The 21784-nt window shown below is 51.1% G+C and overlaps 1 protein-coding gene across 1 annotated transcript in view; it reads right to left on the bottom strand.

The window, feature by feature from the left end:
- Positions 1-21784, bottom strand: part of Smoc2 (SPARC related modular calcium binding 2) — a 92388-nt gene that overhangs the window by 11582 nt on the left and 59022 nt on the right. The window contains exon 10 of the mRNA XM_005377922.1: positions 19173-19255. Coding sequence (XP_005377979.1) covers positions 19173-19255 — 83 coding nt within the window. The remainder of the gene's footprint in view (positions 1-19172; positions 19256-21784) is intronic.

The following is a 21784-nucleotide window of genomic DNA, read 5'->3' on the forward strand; positions in this document are numbered from 1 at the left end:
GCTCTGCCTCGCGCTCTGAGGACGCACGTGCTTGGTGAGCCATTGCGAGGATGCCAGAGGGTACACCTGTGGCAGGAGGTTCTGCCCAGTGTCCCACATGCTCATCAAGTATTCATGCCCCCCTCTGGTGAGGAATCAGACAAGACCCTTTCTCCAGAGCTGGGGTCTCAGACTCCTAAGGTCCTAGTGTCATTTGCCAGGAGGATGGAGACTCTGACTTATTTCAGACTTGGACAGGTACAGAAGTCACAGGTCTAGAAGCAACGACTAATGACAGAGGAAGAGGGTGTGTCATCTTGACATAAGCTGAGATGGCATCTCTGGACCATACCCGGGACACACCAGGGTGGCCTGCAGGACTGAGGGGTGGAGAAGCACCAAGAGACAGAGGGAAGCAGCTGTGGGCCATGAAGCACGTGGGGCCAGTGAGACTACACAATGAGCTTTAAGGTCCCTAACACCGGCCTAGAATCTGCGAGTCTGGGTCCCCTTCATCTTATATGTATTGTGTCAAATGTACAAAAATGTAATACAGGTGAAAAATAAATAAAAAGCAGTAGATAATAAGATAACGTCTTGTCTGACTTTCTCAGGACCCCCAGGGAGGTTTGTGCTTGCCCAACCCAAGCTTGCTCACTCTGTGGGGCTAGGCTGTTCACCTGGTCATATTCCACCTCCTCTCCTCCAGAACACAAGTACTTTCCATCCAGTCATTAGCTAGCCTGACTCATCCATGGTGAGGATGTGAGCTGAGAGGGTAAATCTCTGGCTAGCAATGAGATGCCCTCCAGGGATAGGTAGGAAATGTGCTTCTCTAACATCTGACTCAGAATTGGTCCCACTATTTCCTGAGAACTCTGGGGTACAGAGGTCTCCTGGGCCTTGGAATCTCAGACCAAGGTGTAGAGACTTGGTCAGACCTCTAATGGGAAAACTGGGTTCTTCCCAAGACCTACGTGCTGAACTGAATGGAAAGAGACAGAGAAAGAGAGACAGAGACAGTGACAGAGACAGAGAGACAGAGAGACAGAGAGACAGAGACAGAGAGAGAGATCAAGTTACGTATCAACTTGGTAGAAAACTAAAGCTGAACTGTGGTCAAGAATATTTCTCGGCACCGACTGAGAAATATATACTGTGAGCATCCACTAGTACTTCTCACTGCTCCGTATGCCACAAGGAGGCTGGGACAACAGACCCTGCGCTCTCCAGACTCCTGTTTCCTTCCTGAGGGAGACAGACCTTGAGCAGTGTCCCTGTGAGCAGGCGGAGGCCCATAGCAGCAACACCAGCAGGTGCAAAGACCCTGGCTCCTCAGAGTATACAGCTGCTACAAAGCCAGAAACCTGGAGGCCAGAGGACCTCCCAAGATATGCAGGGTCCTGTGAGCTCCATACAGGGGTTCAGGTTCCCCCTAGAAAAACGAGAATCCTAGGGCAGGGACAGACAAGAGCTACAGTCTGATCCACGTCCTATGAGTGATGGGACACCCTTCTGTTGGCCAAAGACAGATGGTGGAAGACCAGAGAAGGCCCAGCTGGAGGCTGAGGCCAGCGGTCCAGGAAGACTAGGAGGGAGAGCAGAGTGGAGACCTGGACAAGCCTGAACACACATGTGCAGAAGTATTCCAAGAACACCAAGAACACAGGCTTTGGCACAATCCCCAAATTGTTTTTGTACAGTAACTTAAATCCTCTATTTCTGTAGCTCCAAAGCGTGTGCAAGAGGAAGTGGCTGAGCGCCCCGTTTTCTCCACCGGGCACTGTAGTCTGTCCTTAGGTGGAGTCCCGGCCATCTCAGCATCATTTTCCATGCAGTGCAAATGTGATAAAGAACGGAGCAGAATTAAGCAAGTTCCATCATGCACTCTACACCAAGATGGGTGAGTGCCTCAAGCTTGCACGAGGAAAATGCAGCTTTATAAATCTTGTGGCTCGTAGGTCAGCCCTGTGAAGCAGCACGGACACCTCTCACCGCACGCCCTGCACATTTCATGGCCTTTGCACAGGTCATGATGACAGAAGTGCTTTGCGACTGGGAAAAGCTTCCAATGAACCTGGTGAAAAGCCTATCGGACCTATTCACAATTGACAAAACCCATGTAGCCAACAACTGCAGCAGGAAATGCCACCCCCCCAACACACATACACCGATACACTTCAGTTTTGTTAGTTGCCCAGGTAACGGTTCCTGTGACTTCTATTCCAAGGGTCGGGGAGGTAGCTCAGCTACACAGCACCTGCCTGTTACTTCTGTTCTTAGAAACCAGCTGGTCCCTGAGATGCACACTGTAAGAGCCAGTCAATGACAGCCAAATACTCTGCCTCTGCCTTTCCCCTTTCAGTCCTGTTAAAACCTCCCTCCCTGGTCTTTGAGGTCTGATGTTTTGGGAATGATCCCGAGCAGTGCCTGTCGACATAAATAAATCTGCCTCCAAATTCTGGGTGTCGTTTTGGAAGCACAGTGAGTAAAGTTCCACTGTCCTAACGGGGCACTAATGACAAAAACGTAAAACTTTCCAAACTTAAGACAAAAATATCGGTACTCTTGTGTATCAAGTCTACTTTCTGTCCTCTCCATATTTCTATACTTTGAATTTTCTTCAGGTTTTGACACTTTCCAGGGTACTTTTTATTCCTTTAAACAGAGGCTTTGGACTGGGTCTTGAGGAGCTCACACATTATGGATGAAAATGAGCCCGTGGTTGGGAGCTTCCGCGGGAAGATGTGGTCAGGGAAGAGCAGAGAGGCAAGAGCGCAGGGATCCGCAGGGCGCATGGGTGCCCACAGGTTCCCTGAGTTTGGCACTGGGGTACGCTGGTTCGCTTGTCCCTCTGGGGAAGGCCGCCTGCTGGAGGCCAAGCCTGTGGGGATACCAGTCTGGGCTGCAGGAGGCCCTGTGCCCTGCTAGGCTCTGCTGAGCGCTGGTTCTGTCCAGTGTGCTTCCTGGTCCAGGGACTTTGCTCTTCCTCTGCATGTCACACAGTGGAAAAACAACCTGCCTCTCTGTGGGCTTTCTGCTAAGCCAAAGCTTTGGAACAGATCCAAACTGACGATGAGTATTGCAGGTAGGTGGTTCCTAAGTCTATGGAAAAGAAGTAACACTATAGCAGGTGGAATGTGGTTTCACTCTGGTGACATGACCCTGAGCTCTACCAGTACCCTTCCCTCCCATCCACCAAGACAGAAGGGCCAGGCTACAGGGCAGGGTCACAGGTCTGTTCTCAGATAAGGCGATGGGGAGACCAGCACCCAGTGATGAGGCGTCTGGCAAGAATGCAGCACTGGCCGTGTGCTCCCACTCAAGGCATCGGGTGACATACAAGATCATGATCTGCGCATGTCCACAGGACACACAAGAGCCACAGCACCGAGCTGGGTGCTTTGCTCCACTCCGCACTCCCTGTGATGTGAAGGCTGAGCTTCCTTCTCAGTACAGCCTCGCCCTCCCCTCCAGGTCATGTGGCACAGCCCAGCAATTCAGAGAGCATTTTCCTGTAGCTCCTGAGGATTACCTTCCCACAGCTGCTCACTGGAAGGGAGTTTCAGCTCACTGTGACTTGGGAGACACTACTGCAAACCAGCGATCCTCACAATAGGACTGGTGGCTTGAGCATGGCGTTATCTCCACAATGCTATGGGGACAGGCCCTGGACACCCACCCTCCATCCCTGCCACCCTCCACAAGGCTTCGTGAGGGTGTCGGATGCTTCCTGGGCTGCACTCCAGGCAGAGACTGGCCATTCATGTGGCCCAGCAGGGGGTAAAAGTCTGTCCTATTCCAAAGAGATGACAGCCACCACCTGTCTCCCAGCCCGGATCCACTCTGGAGGCCAGGAAGGGAGCGCCATGGGGGCCCTCTCCCCTGAGACAGCATTGGGTGTCCACGCAGGGAGGCCCCGCACAGCCTGGATTATGGGCCCAGGCCAGGCCCAGCCTGGCGTTTTATATCTCTTTCGCCATGTGCAGTTTGAGTAATGCTGTCAAATCAATCTTTCTTTCCCTGAACTCCTAGTTCATTTATCTTTACTGTCAGTGATTTTCTGTGCAATATAACTGTTTTCACATCTTTCTGATAACTTTCAGAAAGGATACAAAGCTTCACAAGATAGATTTATATAATATATATAAATCACAGGCCTGTAAGCATTTATTCCTTGCAGTCACTCTACAATGAGTGTAACTTCTACTTGTGAATCATATTGTGAGGCCAATGGCCTTTTCTCTGATTTCAGGTGAGGACACATTCCACAGACATCTTACAACGTGAGCAGTGTGCAGTCTTCTCCCCACACTCTGTGAAGGGAGCGCAGGCAGCGAAAGGCGAATCCTGCTCCTCTGAGGTGCTCAGCAATGGTGAGCACTTTGCAAGGGGCAAGGCCACCGAGACCACCTGCTGCTTCCCAACCCTCCAGGCTTTCTCTCCTCCCCTCAGTCTAGGGACTTGGTCAGATCCCCGTCACCAGCAAATCTTTCTGTGGGAATACAGTCATTGACCCTACAGAGAGCAGAAAGCACACAGGACGTAACAGTGGTCCTGACCACTCTTGGGCTCCAGAAGCAGAGAGGATGGTCTCCGGAGTGCAGGCTGTGAGTCGGACCAAAAATGAGTCAAAGTAATAATAACATCTTTAAAAAACCAAGTCCAAACCCAAAGCCATACAGAGCAGAACAGAACAGAACACAACACAACACAACAGCAGGGCTGAGCTCAGGTGTCAGCAGGGGAAACCAGTACTCTTCTGAAGAGAAGGGGTTCCATGAAGTCCAGGATGCTCATCACGTCCACCTCAGGGCCTCCTTCAAATTTCTGGGGATTGGACCATGTGTCTAAATGAATAGAGAACTAGGAAATTTCTTCAATCTCTGTAATCAAAATTTGCTTTTTTCAAATTTTAAGACAGAAACTAAGGATGACAGCATAAGTTAGTCCATGGAAAAGTGCCTTCCTAAGCCCATGGGCCAGCTCTGTGCCTGAGAGCCTCTGGTTAGCCTAGTGATGGAACTGAACTCATGCCAGACATCTGCCAGAATTCCTGCTTTTTGAGGTCATTTCCCAGTTCTAATCCTGCACCTAAATTACCCACATCCAGTGACTGTATTTGTACCAACAGACGCTCTTGACTTTAACATTGCTGGTGAAAGACAAAGCCAGGCAATCTCACCAAACATGCTGAGCAAAAGCACTTCTTTCATGAGGAACAATTATTTTCATATTTGCTTCCTGCTTTGGTGCTTTTTAATAATAATTGTCTTACAAAGGCTGTCAAGCATAGCAAAATATTTTTATACCAGGCTCAAGCATACTTTGAGAGACTGGTTCTATGCGCATGGAGGAAGTGTTGGGAAAGTCATCCAGTTAAGGAATCACTGGCCACTGGGAAAGAATGTTCACAGATGTCACTTTGAATATCTCTGAGTTACACTGTTAGCTATTAGCCAACTCAACCCAACCACCTAGCTATCAGAAAGACCCTCCACTTAAAACTCAAGAAGATTTCCGATTTGGACATCCCTGCCCTATCTGTATTTACAAGTCCTCCATCTAACAAGGCTGAGCAAAGCGAATGGTTCAGTGGAGATAAACTGCACCTGAATCCACTGGATCTTCAGGTCACCAAGCTCAGAAGCCAGCTCAGTCCTTCCTCAGGGCTCTGGTCACTCAACCTGCACACTATTGTGAGCGTAGTTCAGCAGATACAGGCTCCATGGTGGAGTTCAGGTAAGGAGCAGAATCCTCAAAGAAGAAAACACACTACCACCTGTCTCCCTTGGCTCTGCAATCATTGACTATTAATAAAATCCCAAACCTGCTTAAAGATGTGCATGATACAATGAAACAGGAAATCTGAACCAAAGGAGCCACACTGATTTCTGTAGTCCTTGAATAAAAACTCTTCCCTGGCACATCTCTTGGTTTTACTAATTGCAAATCCTTAGCTCTTCTCTCTGCTTTGCCACCCAAAATGTTTCTCCCCCCTGGAAGAACGTCTATTCTTCACCAATTCATATCTTCCTCATTCTTAATAAATTGTCTCAAAGGTCATTTTCTCAGAGATTGAGAGAGTTCACCTGGCCTGAACCTCCCTGGTCCGTAAAGCCCTCACACCAATGGCCGTGACATACCAGTGTGAATCCTCATACACTCGGCTCTGAACTGTGTGAAACGACTTTGCCGGAAAAGGTTTTTGTTTTGCCTTTTTTCTACCTTACAAGTCTTTAAGAACAAGAGAGCTACTAGAGGAAACCATCAACCCAGCCTCCTGAGCTCATCCCAAACTGGAAGTGTGATGGGAACCCCGCCCTAACGCAGCTCCCAGCTGCCCTTCACCTGTCCAGAGTCCACCACCCACCTAGCATCGCGTCTGCTTGACAAGGGCCTGACCATTAGTCCTATCTCCTGACATCTCCGGAGTTCTCCAGGGCTGTGCACATGTTGTTAAACACCGAGTGGTGCGTGGCTCTGTGGATTCCTTCTCACAGAAGCTCTGGCCTCGTGATCTGAATATATTAATCTTATCCATACTGAAAATTCTCAGGTGACAACAGACCAACTATATAACTTCCTGGAGCCCAGATCTCAGGCATAAGCTTTGCACACCACGCTGTCCCCTGACGATGTCAGGCATGAAACCCAGAGCTATGTGAGAGCAATCAGGAGGGAGTGATCAGAAGGCAGCAAGGGCAGCATGTCTGCAGCATTCTTTTTACCTTGATTCTTTCCAGTGTGGAAGAACCCAGAGGGAACAGCTGAGGTATTACAGGGCAGCTGAAGATATGTCAGAGAACATGAAATCAGGATGTCAGTGATGAAGCTTGGACAAAGGACAACGGTATTGTTGTGATCTCTGAGAGTGGGTGGGGACTAGTCTCATGTGCCGGAGGCACCAGTAGCGAGCGCAGTAAGATGCATACGATCAAGCCCCTGAGGATACTCCTTTCAAAGTCAGGCAGCAGACAGGGCCAGGGAAACCACGGCCGCCCTGGAGAAGAGGTAAGGAGATGTGGTCTGCTCCTCCTCACCACCGTCCACAGGCAAAGGCAGCGCCTCTGCTCGGGGCTTGTCCTGGATTCTGCTGACCCGTCGTGCCCTTGGGGATGGGGCTGTGTCTGCCCAACCTCATCAGCTGGCCGAAGAGCAGGAGGCTGTAAGCTCCAACAGCAGACTGCAGAAGCACACGGGCTGGATGGGAGCCATGCCCCAGAGGGATGCCTTGCTAAATGGCCTTTCGAGGAACCAAGTGAGAGGCTAAGGAAGGGCCCAGACAGGAGCACCTCTGCGGGGCGAACAGCACCGTCCACATCACTCATGGAGGGCTCTACTTTGAGGGCAGGGACCGTTCATCGAGCCCTCCGGAAACCTGACTAAATGAACAAATGGGTGAAGAAGTGGGGCTTGTGAGAAGGAATATGTACAAACAAGTGTACAATTTACGTTGGCTAGACGCTGCTGGTTCCACATTTTCAAACAGCCTATTTCTCTGAGTTCCACGCTTTGCTTGTTTGTAAGGCCGAGTCTGTTTATTATCTCCTATGGATTTTCCACGGAGCTGCCCCATAGACTCCTTTAAACGGGCAGTCACCAACTGTGACTGATACAGGTAAACAGAAATCCAGCCCTGTTCTGGAATGAAATGTTTTCACTTAATGCTTCGGTGCTTGTTGATAGTTGTCCAGGTTATATTAATTTATGAGAGAAATATTTTCTACAACCCTAGATTTTTATTGGGGAACCAGCTACAGAATAGCTAAATTTTGGCCCCAGAGGAAACTGGATGTTGCCTCACGAGCAGGATGCATTATCCCCATGTCCCCTCTGCAGAAAGGTGGCAGAGGTGCGACACACCTGCCGTACGCAGGCGTCTCTGGTGCAGTGGGGCCTCCTGCCGGCCACACCGTGCTGCCCTTCCTCAGAGGACGCTGCCAGAAAGCGACAGCCACTGGGCACTAACACAGCCGCAAAGCAGCCAACCCCTCTGTGAGGGGAGAGGAGAACGAGTCTCAGTCTAATTCCTCCTCCACAACTGAGCAGCTGTCAGAATCGCTGGGGTCTTGTGGTTTTCAGGAGTCCTGTTACTGAAGTACACGGCTCTTCGTCAGTGTTCTGCTCGCGGCCAGCAGCACAAACAATGACCTCTGGGGTGGACCTGCTCTTCCTCCCAGCTGTGTGCTATGGTTTTATTACTTCCAACTACAGCACAGCCGGGCTATGGTTCTAGGTCCCCCGGACAAGGTGGGCAGGCAGGCTACTCTGTGATGCAAGGATCCTTGCCTGCAGTATTTGCTCACTCAGTACCACGAGGAGGTTGAGCACTTTTCCCACCGTCCACCCTGTCACAACGGCAGGAATTTTTTAAAATGGGAAGGAAATCGATATGTAGAAAGAATGAGGACTAAAAAGCCGGGCAGACAGTAAGATTTGGTTAATATACAGAATGCACATTTGACACGACAGAGCCACACATCTGACTTCTCCAGCCAACAGGAAGGGGGAACAGAGTTGAAATTTGAAATATGGCATGGGTTGGTAAATCAGGAGATCATACACAGGGAGAGGATACTGTCCTGTGTCTCCCTGACGTGATGCTCTCTAGAGGGGGGCACTGTGGCTCCCTCCTGCCTGGACAAGTAACACTCCAGTTTCAGGGGACAGTTTATACAGGCGCTGTAATTGTACACCCGTGCAGTACCCCAGTTGGTCCAACCAGCCTTACTGGAGGAAGAAGGCGGCCCCATATGAGCTGGACCTGCAGCTATCCCAAATTTGCTACTCCAAGGGGTAGGAAATGGGGACGTCTCTTCACCCAAGTTCTCTGTCAGTGCTTTTCTAGGGCTAGATTATGATAACTGTCCCGTCCCTCTCAGACTCTGAGGCCTAGAGGACGTCTCTTCTCTGAGGCGGACTAAACGAGGAGCTTTTTCCTGGAAGTTACCTGAACTAAAAACCTAAGCAGACACATCCCAGGTGGACTCTGCAGACACATCTCTGCAGAGATGGCAAGCAGGCCCCGGCTCTGAGGATGATCTTTGGATCCTATGGAGCACACGAGAACTGGGCAAAGTCCTGGACTCCAGAACTGTCACTGAGCCTAAAAACATTTCGAGTAGGTGTAGACAAAAATCTTCAGCTGTGACCCGAAATGCTGGTGATGATGGTGGACTCAGAACAGTACAACCGCTTGGTGATGTTCCAGACAGTTGGCCTCGGACACACACGTAGGCAGCAGGTATGCTGAGAGGCTGGGCCTGAGGGCCACCTGTGCACCAGTAAATGATAACTGTAAGTCCTAGAGTGACTGACCTCCTTCTGGGGGGAGTAGAGAGCAGGACACATGGCCTTTTATGGCCCTGAATGCTGCCTTTTATGGCCCTGAAAGCTTCTGGCACCGGAGCCAAACCCACATCGCTGCTGCTGCATCTGAAAAATCACCCCGCTGGGCTCTCTGGGAACCGTCGGCTCTGAAGTTTTACCAGGATGGACATATGAATGCAGCCATGTCCTGGGCTGTCCGGGTGACCTTGTATCATCGGAGCGGGCCTACAGAAGAGTAAGGTACATTGGTACTGCACACAGTGCTAGCATCTCTGAAGGTCTCTGAAGGTCTGAAGTGTCTCTGAAGGAGCCAATTGCCTAGCACTGAGGGGCTTTTTAACCCGTGCCTGCAACGTTCTGCTCTCCAGTGAGGATGTCATGTTGTATGCTCATACATTGTCTCTGGCAGGGCTGCTTGGATTCGGGTTTAGTCCTCTCCGTAAGGAAGCACTTGTCTGCACGGCCCTGTAGGAAGGCAGATGGAGGACAGCACCCCAGAGGCCCAGCAGCCCAGACTGGCTGTTCCAAGGCCAAACACAGAGCTCACCACCTCCCCAGAAGCCGCTGGCCTGGAGGGCTGAGGATACTCCGAGTTTGTCTGTTTGCTCTGCGAACGCGCTGGCCTCCCTGGAGCAGGGCCGTGTACCCAGCAGGGCGAGGAAGAGCAGGCAGGTGGTGCGCACAACACAGCCTGCTCGTCTGCTCAGTGCGGCAGGATGCCCTTGCCTGTCTTCACAGAGACCCCAAGAAAAATCAGAGTCTCCAGGGCAGAGTGTGCAAAACCTACAGGCAGACATGTGGCTGGGTACTTGCTACTAGATTTGAGCACACACTATTTATGAGGTGTGATAAAAAGTACACAGTGCTTACCTAAATTTACAAAATGTATTGTAGTGAAAGACACACGGCCATTAATCCTCCTCAAAATAGTTCTTCGAGCCTCAAACACATTTACCTGATCATTCTTGCCACTTTCTTTGTTGGCTGCTTAAAAAAAAATGTTTAGTACATGTTTGTGATATGTAACAAATACAGTCATCTTGGAGTTTTGGTACATACACATATCCCATCTTGATCCTCCTTACTTTCCCTCCCTCGTGCTTTTTCACTCCCTGAAGCAGTTCTGGAAGTCCTCCTTTGTGAGGGTCGTTACTAGGTATGATCAACAATAACATCAATGCTGCTGCTGAGTGCCATCCAACCGGAAGACAGACTCATAGAAACACTGATATGTCCTCATCACCTTATTTTCTGCCTCTGGCACTGTCCAACTTCTGGCTCTTTCCCAAAGTCAAAATGATCATGAAAGCTAAACATTTTAAGTGGGTTCTGGACAAGATGACCATGACACTGCAACTAAAGACACTCATGAAAGAGGATATCCAGAACTGCTTCAGAAAGTGACAAAAACAATGGGATAAGTATGTTCAGAGTGGAGTATTTTGAGGGAGTTTAATGGCAATAGGTCTTTCACTAAAATGAAATGTTAAAGATTTAACATTTGCAGTAGTTTTTTGAACCATTCCTTGTATTTTTGATACGTACAAAAGAGAATGTGAAAAAAAACTACATAAAGCAAAGGTCATAAAAAGAAACTTCAATTCTGAGAAAACTAGATACAAGCTGAGACCAACTTTTAGCTCAGACCATGTCCCCAGCATCTCTGGAGTTCAACTCCAGCCTGCAGAGCCAGGTGCCAGGCTGGCATCCTCTACACACACACCATGCCAGTGTTCCATGTGCTAAGCTGTCACCTCTCTAGCGGCAGGATTCCCACACACTCAGGGGAGGTGGGTTTAGGGTATCAGCTTCCATAGTCCTGTTTCCCTCCCAGAGCCTAAGCCTATGGGAACCTCAAAATGAGGGCAGGCCCTCAGCATCCTCTTGCTGCCAGGAGGAAATTCTATACAGAAACCCTGAAGTGGGAGGGGAATAGTCTCAGAATACCTAAAGAAAGCAGGGTGGCTGAGAGAGATTCACATCCCTGCATTCATTCAGGAGTCTGAGCCTTGTGTGGAGACAAATACTGTGTATGGGTATGTGCATGAGTGTGCATGTACTGGTAACAGGTTCTGCCTGGGCCATTTACTGAAATTACCATGTGCCCTGTATCACAGAAGGGTCTTGATTTGGCCATGGTAGATCCTCCATAAACCCAGTTAGAGACGAGGAAGGCCTACATTATTAAAATCGAGTTGTAGGTCAATGAAAGGCAAACTTAGTATTTTCAAGTGTGTACCATACTTGGAAGGTTTTTCAAGTGGTTAACTATTTTAGATAAACTGCTTTAATAAAGAGATAGGAATCATGTGTAATAAACCAGTAATTGTTTACCAACAAATTTGACATATTTGGTGGTGGATGAGGACAGTTTGTTCTTAAGTTACTTAAGCTGTCTCAAATATTGCTCACAATATTAATTTGTCTGGCAGATACTTCTGCAGGATTAATATAGATCTAAACTTTATTCCATCTCTCTTCTGCATAACCATAACTTTCAAAGCAACCAAGCCCACATGAATCAGAATTTTACTGTATTGATGTAATTGATAACGTTCCTCCTCTCTTAGGGAATTTTTATTTGGCCCCTGAGATTCAAAAATATGCTTTCAAAAGAGACAATAAAACCAACACAAGTCATATTTCCTCTGAAAGGACTTCTGCTGAGTCACAGTGCTGGCCTAGACCTAGACTCTCGATGCTTTACCCAATGCTGGTTGTGCCCACTTTTGTCTCACTAAATCCTGGGCCTCTGCTACTTTGGCAAACTCCCGGGTTTCTTGAAATTAAGATATTTATTGCACTCAAAGGTTGGGAATCAAGAAATGAAATGGAGCCCATGAATCTTAGGAACTTTGAAATCTGTTTTAAAAAGGAGCCATTTTTAGTGACCGGTGGGGCAGTATTATTTCAGAAAGCCTAGCTTCCAGGGTCTATGGAGTGGAGAACAGTGCACTGTCTTCCTGCTGTGACCTCCCCCAGGGAGTCACGTTCAGGGGTCTGAGGCAGGCACCATATTTCGGGAACAGAGGTGTACTGGCCCCGCAGCCAGCCTGGTCTATCAGTGTCCCGCCCACATCCGGTGTCTCTGAGTCCCTGCCGGTCCTGCTGTGAGGTCACCTGTCCTCTTACCTGCTCCTGCTACTCTTTCCTTGCCGTTTCTCACTCTGCCACTCAGACTCTGGGCTCCCTGCCACAATGCAGCTCCTCTGGGGCCACTGCTGGTCACGAGGGGCCCTCTCTCCGCAGATTAGGACGCAGCGCATGATGGTGACAGCAGTGCATCAACCCTGCCGCCGACCCTCCGAACTCGGCACAGAGCCGGCCCTGCCGCCCCTGAGCTATCTTTACAAATGGGTACAAGAAGCAGGAAGAAGCATCTGCAAACCTGCCCACTTCCTGAAGGAGGGATGGGAGGGGTGGCTACACCCAGATCTCAGATGACCCCGCCGCCAGCAGCCCCACAGTCGGTGTCTGTGAGGGGCCTGGAGGACCCCTCAGCATCCCGCCTCCTCGAAGTCCTGTTGCTACCACACACTCAGGAGTTCTGGGAATTGAGCCTTCTCTGGACCTTCAGCAGCTACATCCTGACGAGCAGGAAACTCCCTGTACGCAGCGGAGTCCGTGGGGAAAGAGCCTCGGAGCTCCCGTACACACGTGGGGGGCAAGGCCTTAACGAATGGGAAAGTTGGCCAGTGCGTCCCTGCAAGCAACCTAAAATTTGCAGTTTGCATTTGTTATCCCTCCTCTGTGTTTTGGGGAGCAAAACATTTGTTTCCTTAGCTTGTCCTATTTGTTCTTGTTTTACTGTGAATAACTGATTCCTATAATCTTCCTCCAATCCCTCTCCAACTTCTCCTCATTCTCTTAAAAGTGGAAAAGAATCACGAACTGAACTCACTATTCCAGCAATCACCTCACATGCCACACACTCTGCCAACTTTTCTCTTGTGAGGAGATGGAAGTCCCCACGCAGCACGCCTCCCTGGGCCCTCTGGTGACAGCCAAGGCCCTCACCCGTCCCCTGGGACTGTGACTCTGTCAAAGCTGCTCCTCTGAATCTCACCTTCCCCCCGGGGTGGGGCCGTACTGTCCTGAGGCCCTGGGGTGCAAGCCTCAGGGTGACTCTCAAATCTGGCTTTCCACTTGCAGCTACCATGGACCAATAAAGCTCATTTAATGATCCATTTTTGCCATGTTCTCCCCCAAAGGGCAATGGTGCTCTAGAAGGTGGGCAGTGACATCCATCCACGGATTTAATTTCATCGGTTCAGTTGTCCAGTAATAAAATCATGAAGGCTCAGGACTCTGCCCCAGGCACCGGCATTTGGAATGCACCCTTGCCATCCCCAGAAGCCAAGCCAAGCTCGTGACCTAACGTTCTTTAAGTACAACGCCATCCAGGACTGACAAAGCAAAGTCCTCTGCGGTTCACAGCCTGCTCGTGGCTGCTAACCTCCTACACTGGCCCCACAGAAGGAACGCGACAGAGCGCTTTTCTGTGCCTGCTTGGGGAGCAGAGGACAGAAGCCAGCCCCACGCTGCAGAGTGATGCCTATGCTCCTAGCACTGAGGACCGTGTATCCCCGGGTACCAGTACCTCCTCACCAGCTCAGGTGAAGTACAGCAGCCTCATGTCCGTGCATTCTGCATTGGATCTATCAGCAGAAAAATGGACACGAGCACCTGTTAAGGAGAAACCTGGAGCACAAGTGCAGCCTCAAGCTGCAGAACCGTTCTCTGCCACCTGCCAGCCCCGTCTCCCTGCAGCAAAGCCAGAAGCCAGCATCTGCAAGTCACTCCGCATCGGGCACCAACGCAGCTCTGGTCAGTTTATGCTGCTCCAGGAAATCAGAATGGATTTCTTTTTCATCTTTTTGAGGCAAGGTCTTGGTATGCAGTTCAGGCTGCCTTTGAGCTCACTTTGCAGCCCAAGCTGGTCTCAAACCCACAACAATCCTCCTGCCTCAGCCTCCCAAGTGCTGGGATTACAGGCATGGGCCACCACACCTGACCTCATAGTCGATTTTGCAGCAATTCAGAATGGTGTTAAAATACAGCTGGCAAGTCCAGGAGGAGGCCTGAGGTGGGAGTTAGAGTCCAAACCACAGTCATGCTGTGGTCACCTGAGGGAGGGCGTCCTTGCTCCGGAGGCCGCAGGGCTCTGACTGTGGCCTCACTCTGTCACAGAGGGCCTGCTAGGGAGGGGCCCTGGCGCTGGCCCAAGACTTTGCAAGGACAGGTGGACAGAGCTGTTCGACCACCCTGGAGAGAAGGGTGTACCATACTTGGAAGTACATGTTTGTGATACATGTCCTCCTTCCACCACGAGGAGACACAGCGCACAGCTGTGGTCTGGGGATGAGCCCTCCCATGCTTCCCAGGACCCTGAGACGCCTCTCACCCATCACCTCCCTGCCCGTGGGACTTGAGCTGAAGGGTGACATCCGCAGAAGGCCATCATGGCATGTGCCCACCTGAGGACAGCGTGAAAGGAGGAGATTCCTCCTGAGACTGATCTGCTCATGGACGCTTTCGGCCTATTCTACCATCTCACCGTCACCAGGACGGAAGTGAGCCGCACCGTGATGAAAGCCTGATAATATAATTCTGATGGCAGCTGCTTCCCCCGTGTGGGGCAGGTGGGGCCAAAGGCCCGCAGAGAGGGGAGGCCAGCCTGTGTGTCCAACTAATGCTGCACCTGAGAGCAGGCCAAGACAGTCGTATTTACTTAGGAAAGATGAAAATCATCTGATCGGCGCATGTTATGCGGACTCATAAAACCCAAGCCATAAAAAGAAATTATTTTGACTTCCCTTGAATAGTCTCCAGCGCGAGTTGCTCCTGCCAGCTCCACACGGGCTGATGTTTCCTCTGTGATGGGAAACGGGTCAGCACTGGCTGTGCCATCCCAGTGTGGGTGCCCGGGCACCTTCGTGTGACTTGGTCTTGTACCTGCCTCTGTCCTCCATAAAGGGCTCGTCTGTGAGCCAGGCGTTCTGGGCCAGCCTATGCACCATCTGCTCAAGAGGCTGAGGCAGGTGGATACTTTAAGCCCAAAAGTCTCAGGTCTGCCTGAGCAATAAAAGCATAACACATTCCATAAAGAAAAGAGAAACAAAAGTTCTAAAGAGTGAGCTCCCGCGGCCTCCAAGGTGAGCACTGGGCTTACGTAGCTGGATTCTGGAGGCCGCCAGCATGCATTCGGAGAAAAATGCTCTTGCCCCTTCCTCCTGGGTCAGCTTTACAAGGTCTTGTGTGTAAGGAACAGTGGGCTGTGCCCTGCTTCCCCATCCCAGGTCCCAGTTAGCCCCCCACAACATGACTCCCTTTTATCTAAGACACATGTCAGTGAATCGAAACCTGCCAGTGTCACTCCATACAGAACAGTCACATGTGGCTCGGAAAGGGACGCAGGCCCCTTCCCATGCCCAGCCTCAGGGGAGCTCCAGGAAGGTGGTGGAGATGCTAGAAACCTCCATTCTCCCTTTGAGGGGCCACATCAGACACAGAGCAGAGGCCACGAGTCCAAGGCTTCACAAGACATCACCAGCCCTGGTTGTGGGGGGCCCGTGGACGGACACTAGTGGACAGTGGCTGGGAAGGTGCCTCCAGGATCCTGACGCCTAAGGACAGCGCAAAAGGCCAGGACACCAAGGAAAGGGGGCCTAGTTGGGGAGAACGGGAGCCCAGGATGGACAGGGTTACCCTACAGGCGCACGCGGCCCTTCAGCCAGGAGGAGGCACAGGAGGACAGGAAGAGGACTGAGGCTGTGTGGGGTAGGTATCTGCTTATGATACCATCTAGACAGCGCCAGGGAGAGGTACGGCCACAGTAAAGCAAGGTACATTGCAGAAGGAGAAGGTGCGGTTGATTCTTTTCTTGGGCTCTCCACTAGCTCAATTCCTAACTTCTCTCAGGAAACAGGACAGCCCGGCAAGGAAACCTGAGGAACAAAGTGCAGTTTCCAGTGTATGACCTGTGCGGCCAGGTCTTGATCTGTGCTCCATTTGCAGAAGTGTTGGCCTCTGAAGATTTGCTTACCATCTACTTTTGATTGGCATGGGCCAGAACACACACTAATTATCTTATGTGTGGTATGAATAAATATTTGGTAGCCAGCAAACTCCCAGGCAAAGCCTGTGGGGTGGGGTAAGCCTCTAATCCCAGGGCCGAGAGAGGCTGAGGTAGGAGGATCCCAAGTTTGAGGCCAGCCTGGGCAGCTTAGTGACTTAGCAACACCCTGTCTCAAAATAAAAAAATAAATAAATAAACAGAAAGGGCAGGGGATGTGAGTCAGAGTGAAGGCCCTGGGTTTAACCCCCAGTGCCACCCAGAAAACATAAAATGAGCTTTGCAGGGAATATTATTAACTCAGTGTGGAAAATAAAGAACCTCAGAGCTGAAACTCAGAACAGAATCTTAAGACCAAAGCTGTGCCTTCTAAGAGGATACAACAGCCTTGTGTGACTTCACATGTTCGCCTATCCAAGCGCTGCATTATTTTGGAAATAAAATTTCTCCTCCAGAAGAATAGTCTTCATTTCAGACTTTCCAGCAAACTCCCTGGGCTTGTTTCCTAATAAGGATGACTCTCTCCAGATAATGAAAATGAGTAAGCGGCTATGAATACCACACTCCCAAACATCTTAGAAGTGGGCAGGCAGCTGGAACTGCAGGATTTTCTGAACTGCCCCAGCCATAGAAGCTGGGCTTCATGTCAGGTGAGGTGGGAGGTGGGAGGTGGACTCCACATGACCTGATGGTCCCTCTCCCTCACTGTGACCGAGGAGCATGACTGCCATGGCTCTGATGCGGACCTTGTCCCAAGCCAGCACCAACTCCCTATGTTGTGTCTGACTTCAGACAGACCAACTGTAGCCATGTGGCCAGCTACTCCTACCTGACAAGAGACCATTGCCATCTTCAAATCAAGAATCCTGGCCACAGTACCTCTAGAAGACCTTCCCACAGGAGGGCCTTCCCACAGGAAGTCATTCCTACAGGAGAAAGTAGCAGCTGCTCTTGACTAACTGAGAGCGGAACTTCGCTGGGCCATAGTGAGTTACCTTCATCGTACATGTGTGAAAACCACATGAAGTACTGGCTTGGGAGCCAGGAAGTCTTGCACTATTAAAAGAGAAAAATAAGTCCTAGACCCTTAAGGAAGGGGACTGGAGGCAAAAAGACAGAGTGAGGATTATGTGACATGATTAAGGCCAGCATAAACCAGCGAATGCTCAGGGAGGGCTTTCCACATAACAGCCGTGGCCGAGTTCATTATTTCCTCTCCAGAAACATATCTTCCAGGAATACTGAAGTCTGACTTCTGAGGTAAGAAATTACACCAGAATTCAGTGACTTAGGGCAGGTAGACTACAGCATCACAGAGACTGAGGCCTCCGTCTGGGGGCTGCTGGGGGGCTCCCCTCATCTCCACGAATCTTTCTACCTACCCATCTCTGTGTCCTCCAAAATGCAGATAGAAGCCTGATTCCTGACACAGAGAGCAAGTTAATCATTCCCACATGGGAAAGGAGTGTGATAAAAACAATGCCAACAGTGGGTTCCTGGAGCCTGCCTCAGGAGGACGTTCCCGGGGTGGCACAGAGCTGGGGAATGAGGAAAACCCCCCATCAAGAGCCTTTGGGCAGGGAAGGGCGTGGATGCCATGGATTTTGCTCAGTGCTGATAGAAAAAGCTTCATTTTCTTCCTTTCCTACTGCGCCTTGACATCTGCGTTTCCTCAGTATTAGGTATTTTCATCCCCAGTGCTGTTGAGCAGATAAGGAAATGAATAAATGAAGAATGCATCTCTTGTGGGTATTCTGGTCTTCTCTGTCTTTGTTTCTGAACAGAAACGCATCTTCACTTTTTAAAACTGAAAAGCCTTTCTATCAATGATAGTACACGTCAACCAGAAGTTGACATGTACTATCAGAAGTAACAGAAGTTTCTAAAGGAGATTTATCCAGACTGTGTAAGGCTAGGATCAAACAGGTACACTCTATGGGGGACACTGGAATGATTTCCATGGTCTCCGAGACTTTGACTTTAACTAAACACACACCATCTGGAGATGTTTAGAGAAAAAAAGAGGATCAAAGAGCAAGCGGCTTTGAAGCATTTTACTGACAGCACTGGGCTCACGCCTGACGCCGGCTCTGCCTCTGACCAGCGGCCATGGCAGGCTCTGAGCAGGGCCTGTGGTGGGCCTGAGGCGTCTGCAGCCTGAGCTCACCTGTCCCGGAGGGTACTGTTTCAGGGAAAGGCTCAGGCCTAGCAGCGTCCCGGTGGATCGCAAACACATGGCTGCTTTCCGATGCCACAGAATTTCCATGAAGCACCCGTTAGCCAAAGCCTTTTTAATCATACATTTAAACTTTTCCTGGAAAATTTCAAATAACCCTTTGCAGCTGAATTCACCGATTCAAAGACTGAGTTCGTGCTCCTTACAATGAATCCGCAGTTTCTCCGGCTGTTAACTCAGTGTTAAAAGTGCCAGCGGTGGCACTGGCGTTGCTGCTTTCTTTTATGTAGAATAAACGAAGGGTCCTTTGGTGCTGTATTTCAGAAGCACCAAAGAGCTCCACTGTGGTGACACTGACTCTAGAGTAACCCTGCCTCTTTCTGCTCTCACGTGCTTCATCTCGCCCTTGCCTTTGGTGGCTTTTCCTACTTCACCAGCCACGCCTGACAGCACTGCAGGAGCAGCCCATGCCTTACTCACGAGCGCCTGCGTCTGCGCGGAGCAGGTCGCCCTGTGCAGCAGCAGGAGGCCGGCCTCCACCAGCCCCCGAGAAGCAAAGTCCTCCTCCTGCCACACCTTCACACCCGGCCACCCACCCGCAGTACTCACCCTGCAGCTGCCGGCCCCTGTACAGGTCCCGCGCTTTGGTGGGGTGTGCCCTTGCTGTGTTGTCACACTTTGGCTGTTCGTACCTGGGGGTGACAGGGGACAAGAGAGAAATCAGCTGGTGTGAGCCCCAGAGACAGGTTTCTTCCATTTCCTATGCATCTGCAAAGCACTCGCAGACCAGGTTGTGGCACAGACTCGGGCTGATCCTCCAGGCACAGCACCCATGGTTCGGTTCCGTCTGTCACTCTCTGTGCGCCGTGAATGGAAGAAACATTCTCACAGGCGACAGAAGGGAGATACTGTGGCTCCTCTCCTGGCCTGTCTGTCTTCGATCTGTTCTTGAAGTCTTGATGGTGGTCCCAGGTGCCAACACCCACCCCTCCTTTCCGCTCCTCAGTCGTATGAAAAGTGAGCCCTGCCGCATGCACGCACTGCTCTGGATCGGACCACGCCCTCAGAAAGGAGGCAAGTTCTCCTCAGGCCCAGAGTTTGACACTGCTACACTACTTAAGCACCAATGCCTTTCTCATCATATTCATAAAACTACAAAAGTTTGTCCCAGTGTTTTATTTTTTTTTTGTTTGTTTTTTGTTTTTTTTTTTTGGTTTTTCTCCGGTACCGGGAACCGAACTCACGACCTTGCGCTTGCCAGGCAGGCGCTTTGCCGCTGAGCTAAATCCCCAGCCCCTGTCCCAGTGTTTTAAAAACAAGAAAAGCAACCTAGGGGCTGGGGATTTAGCTCAGCGGCAAAGCGCCTGCCTGGCAAGCGCAAGGTCGTGAGTTCGGTTCCCGGTACCGGAGAAAAACCAAAAAAAAAAAAAGCAACCTGGCCCCACCCTGTGTGTGTGAAACCACGAGTCCTGGGTGGCTGGGGCTCCCCTGCCTGAGGGCTCTGCTCCACACGCAGAGGGCAGCCTGTCACAGCCGCGATGCCAGTCAACAGCTCCTCGCCACGGCCACTCCGCTGGCCACAGAGACAGAGGGGAGGGCTGCAGTGCAGAGGTCTTGGCCGCCAGGCGAGGACACGCTCGAAACAGTGGGCGGCGCCCACGGGCACCAGTCGTGGGCCCCTGTCCTCCCCGCTTCTGTGCTGACACTCGCTGCAGAGCCAGCTTCCAAGAGTGCTTTTTAGACGGATGGGCTCAATCGGGGAGCTCCCTCCCAGGAGACGGGGACCCTGCGGCGGGGCGTTCCCTGCCAGCCCCACTCTGGAGGACACAGGGTTTGTGGGAAACACGCCCCAGCCTGTCCCCGGCCACGCCGCAGGATGCCGCGCGGTCTTGGGCAGCCCCGGCGGCTGCAGCTCCATCTTCCCCGTGGGAGTGGTCCTACCAGCACCTCACCCACTGAACCTGCCAGGCCGCTCCTCTGAGTGCCGGGTCTGGCCATGTGGCGAGTGATGGACAGGGCACAGAGCCCAGGTCACCTGGTCTGGCACAGCACTGAGGTCAGGGCAGGAGGACGCAGAGGCTGCTGTCTCAGGAGCAAGCCCGGAGGCCCCCAGGGGCCAGCACGTTTCCAGGCCACACGAAGTCCCGTGACACTTGCCCTCTCCTCTGCTCTCTTTCCTTTCTTCCTGTCCGAAGGGCCGTGGAGTCACACACACTCTGTAGACACCACCTCGGATCTCCAGGTTTCATCGTTTAGGTGTTTGCCAAATACAGGAGGGAGCAGGAACGGAAAGGTCTCTGTTGACGCTCTCTAAGGCCTCTCTCTTCTGGTGGCCCCGATGGCCCCGGCCAGTCCCAGCCGCAAGTTCAGCCCATGGTGAGAGCCAGTACCCTCACCTCCACCCGCCTCCCCGCCTCCCTGCCACCGGCATAGCACCTCTGACTGCAGAGAACTCTTTTCCTAGACTCACAGTCTTCTTAAGACCTTCTAAAACTCCGTCGTGGAAATTACAAAGCCCCTGACACACCAGCAAACGAATGCTCACATTGTACCCCAAAGCCATTAACTTGGGTTCTTTGGGAAGGCAGAGGGTCCAGCATCGGACTGCGCAGAACACTCAGGTACAGTCTGGACACAGCGGGCTCATCGCGAAGCATCTGGGACTACAACCTGAACATAAGCAATCCAAATGCACCCAGAAGAGAGGTGTGGTGGCATGCACCTATCATCACAGCACTCGGAGAGGCTGAGGCAGAAGGACTGCAAATTGAAGCCCAACCTGGGGAACTTAGTGATTGGATCCTGTCTCAAAATAAAAGAGGGTTGGGGGAGGCTGGAGCTATAGCTCAGTGTGAAGACCCTGGGTTCAATCCCAGTACCATAAAATAACATAAAATAAAATAAAGCACTCAGGATATGCAAAAGAAGCCTGCTTGCCAAGAGTTACTAGACTGTGCTTTTACTGCACAGGTTAAATTAGGAAAACATGGGCATGTGGAGGGGAGAGAACTTTCTTTCAGGCCAGTGTCTACAGGGCTGGAATAGATGGGAACTGTACCCGCATTAGAATGGACAGGGACCCTCTTGCAGCCGGGGGCCCGTGAGATGTGGCTGATGCAAATGAGATGTGGCTGAGTGTCCTGGTTTTGCTGAGGAGTGGACTCATGGTGGAACACCTGACCAGGAGTGGGCGCCTGTCTAAGGTCATCAGAGGGCCACAT

This window comes from Chinchilla lanigera, unplaced genomic scaffold (genome assembly GCF_000276665.1).
Source record: "Chinchilla lanigera isolate Chin_1 unplaced genomic scaffold, ChiLan1.0 scaffold00010, whole genome shotgun sequence".
NCBI classification, from domain to species: domain Eukaryota; kingdom Metazoa; phylum Chordata; class Mammalia; order Rodentia; family Chinchillidae; genus Chinchilla; species Chinchilla lanigera.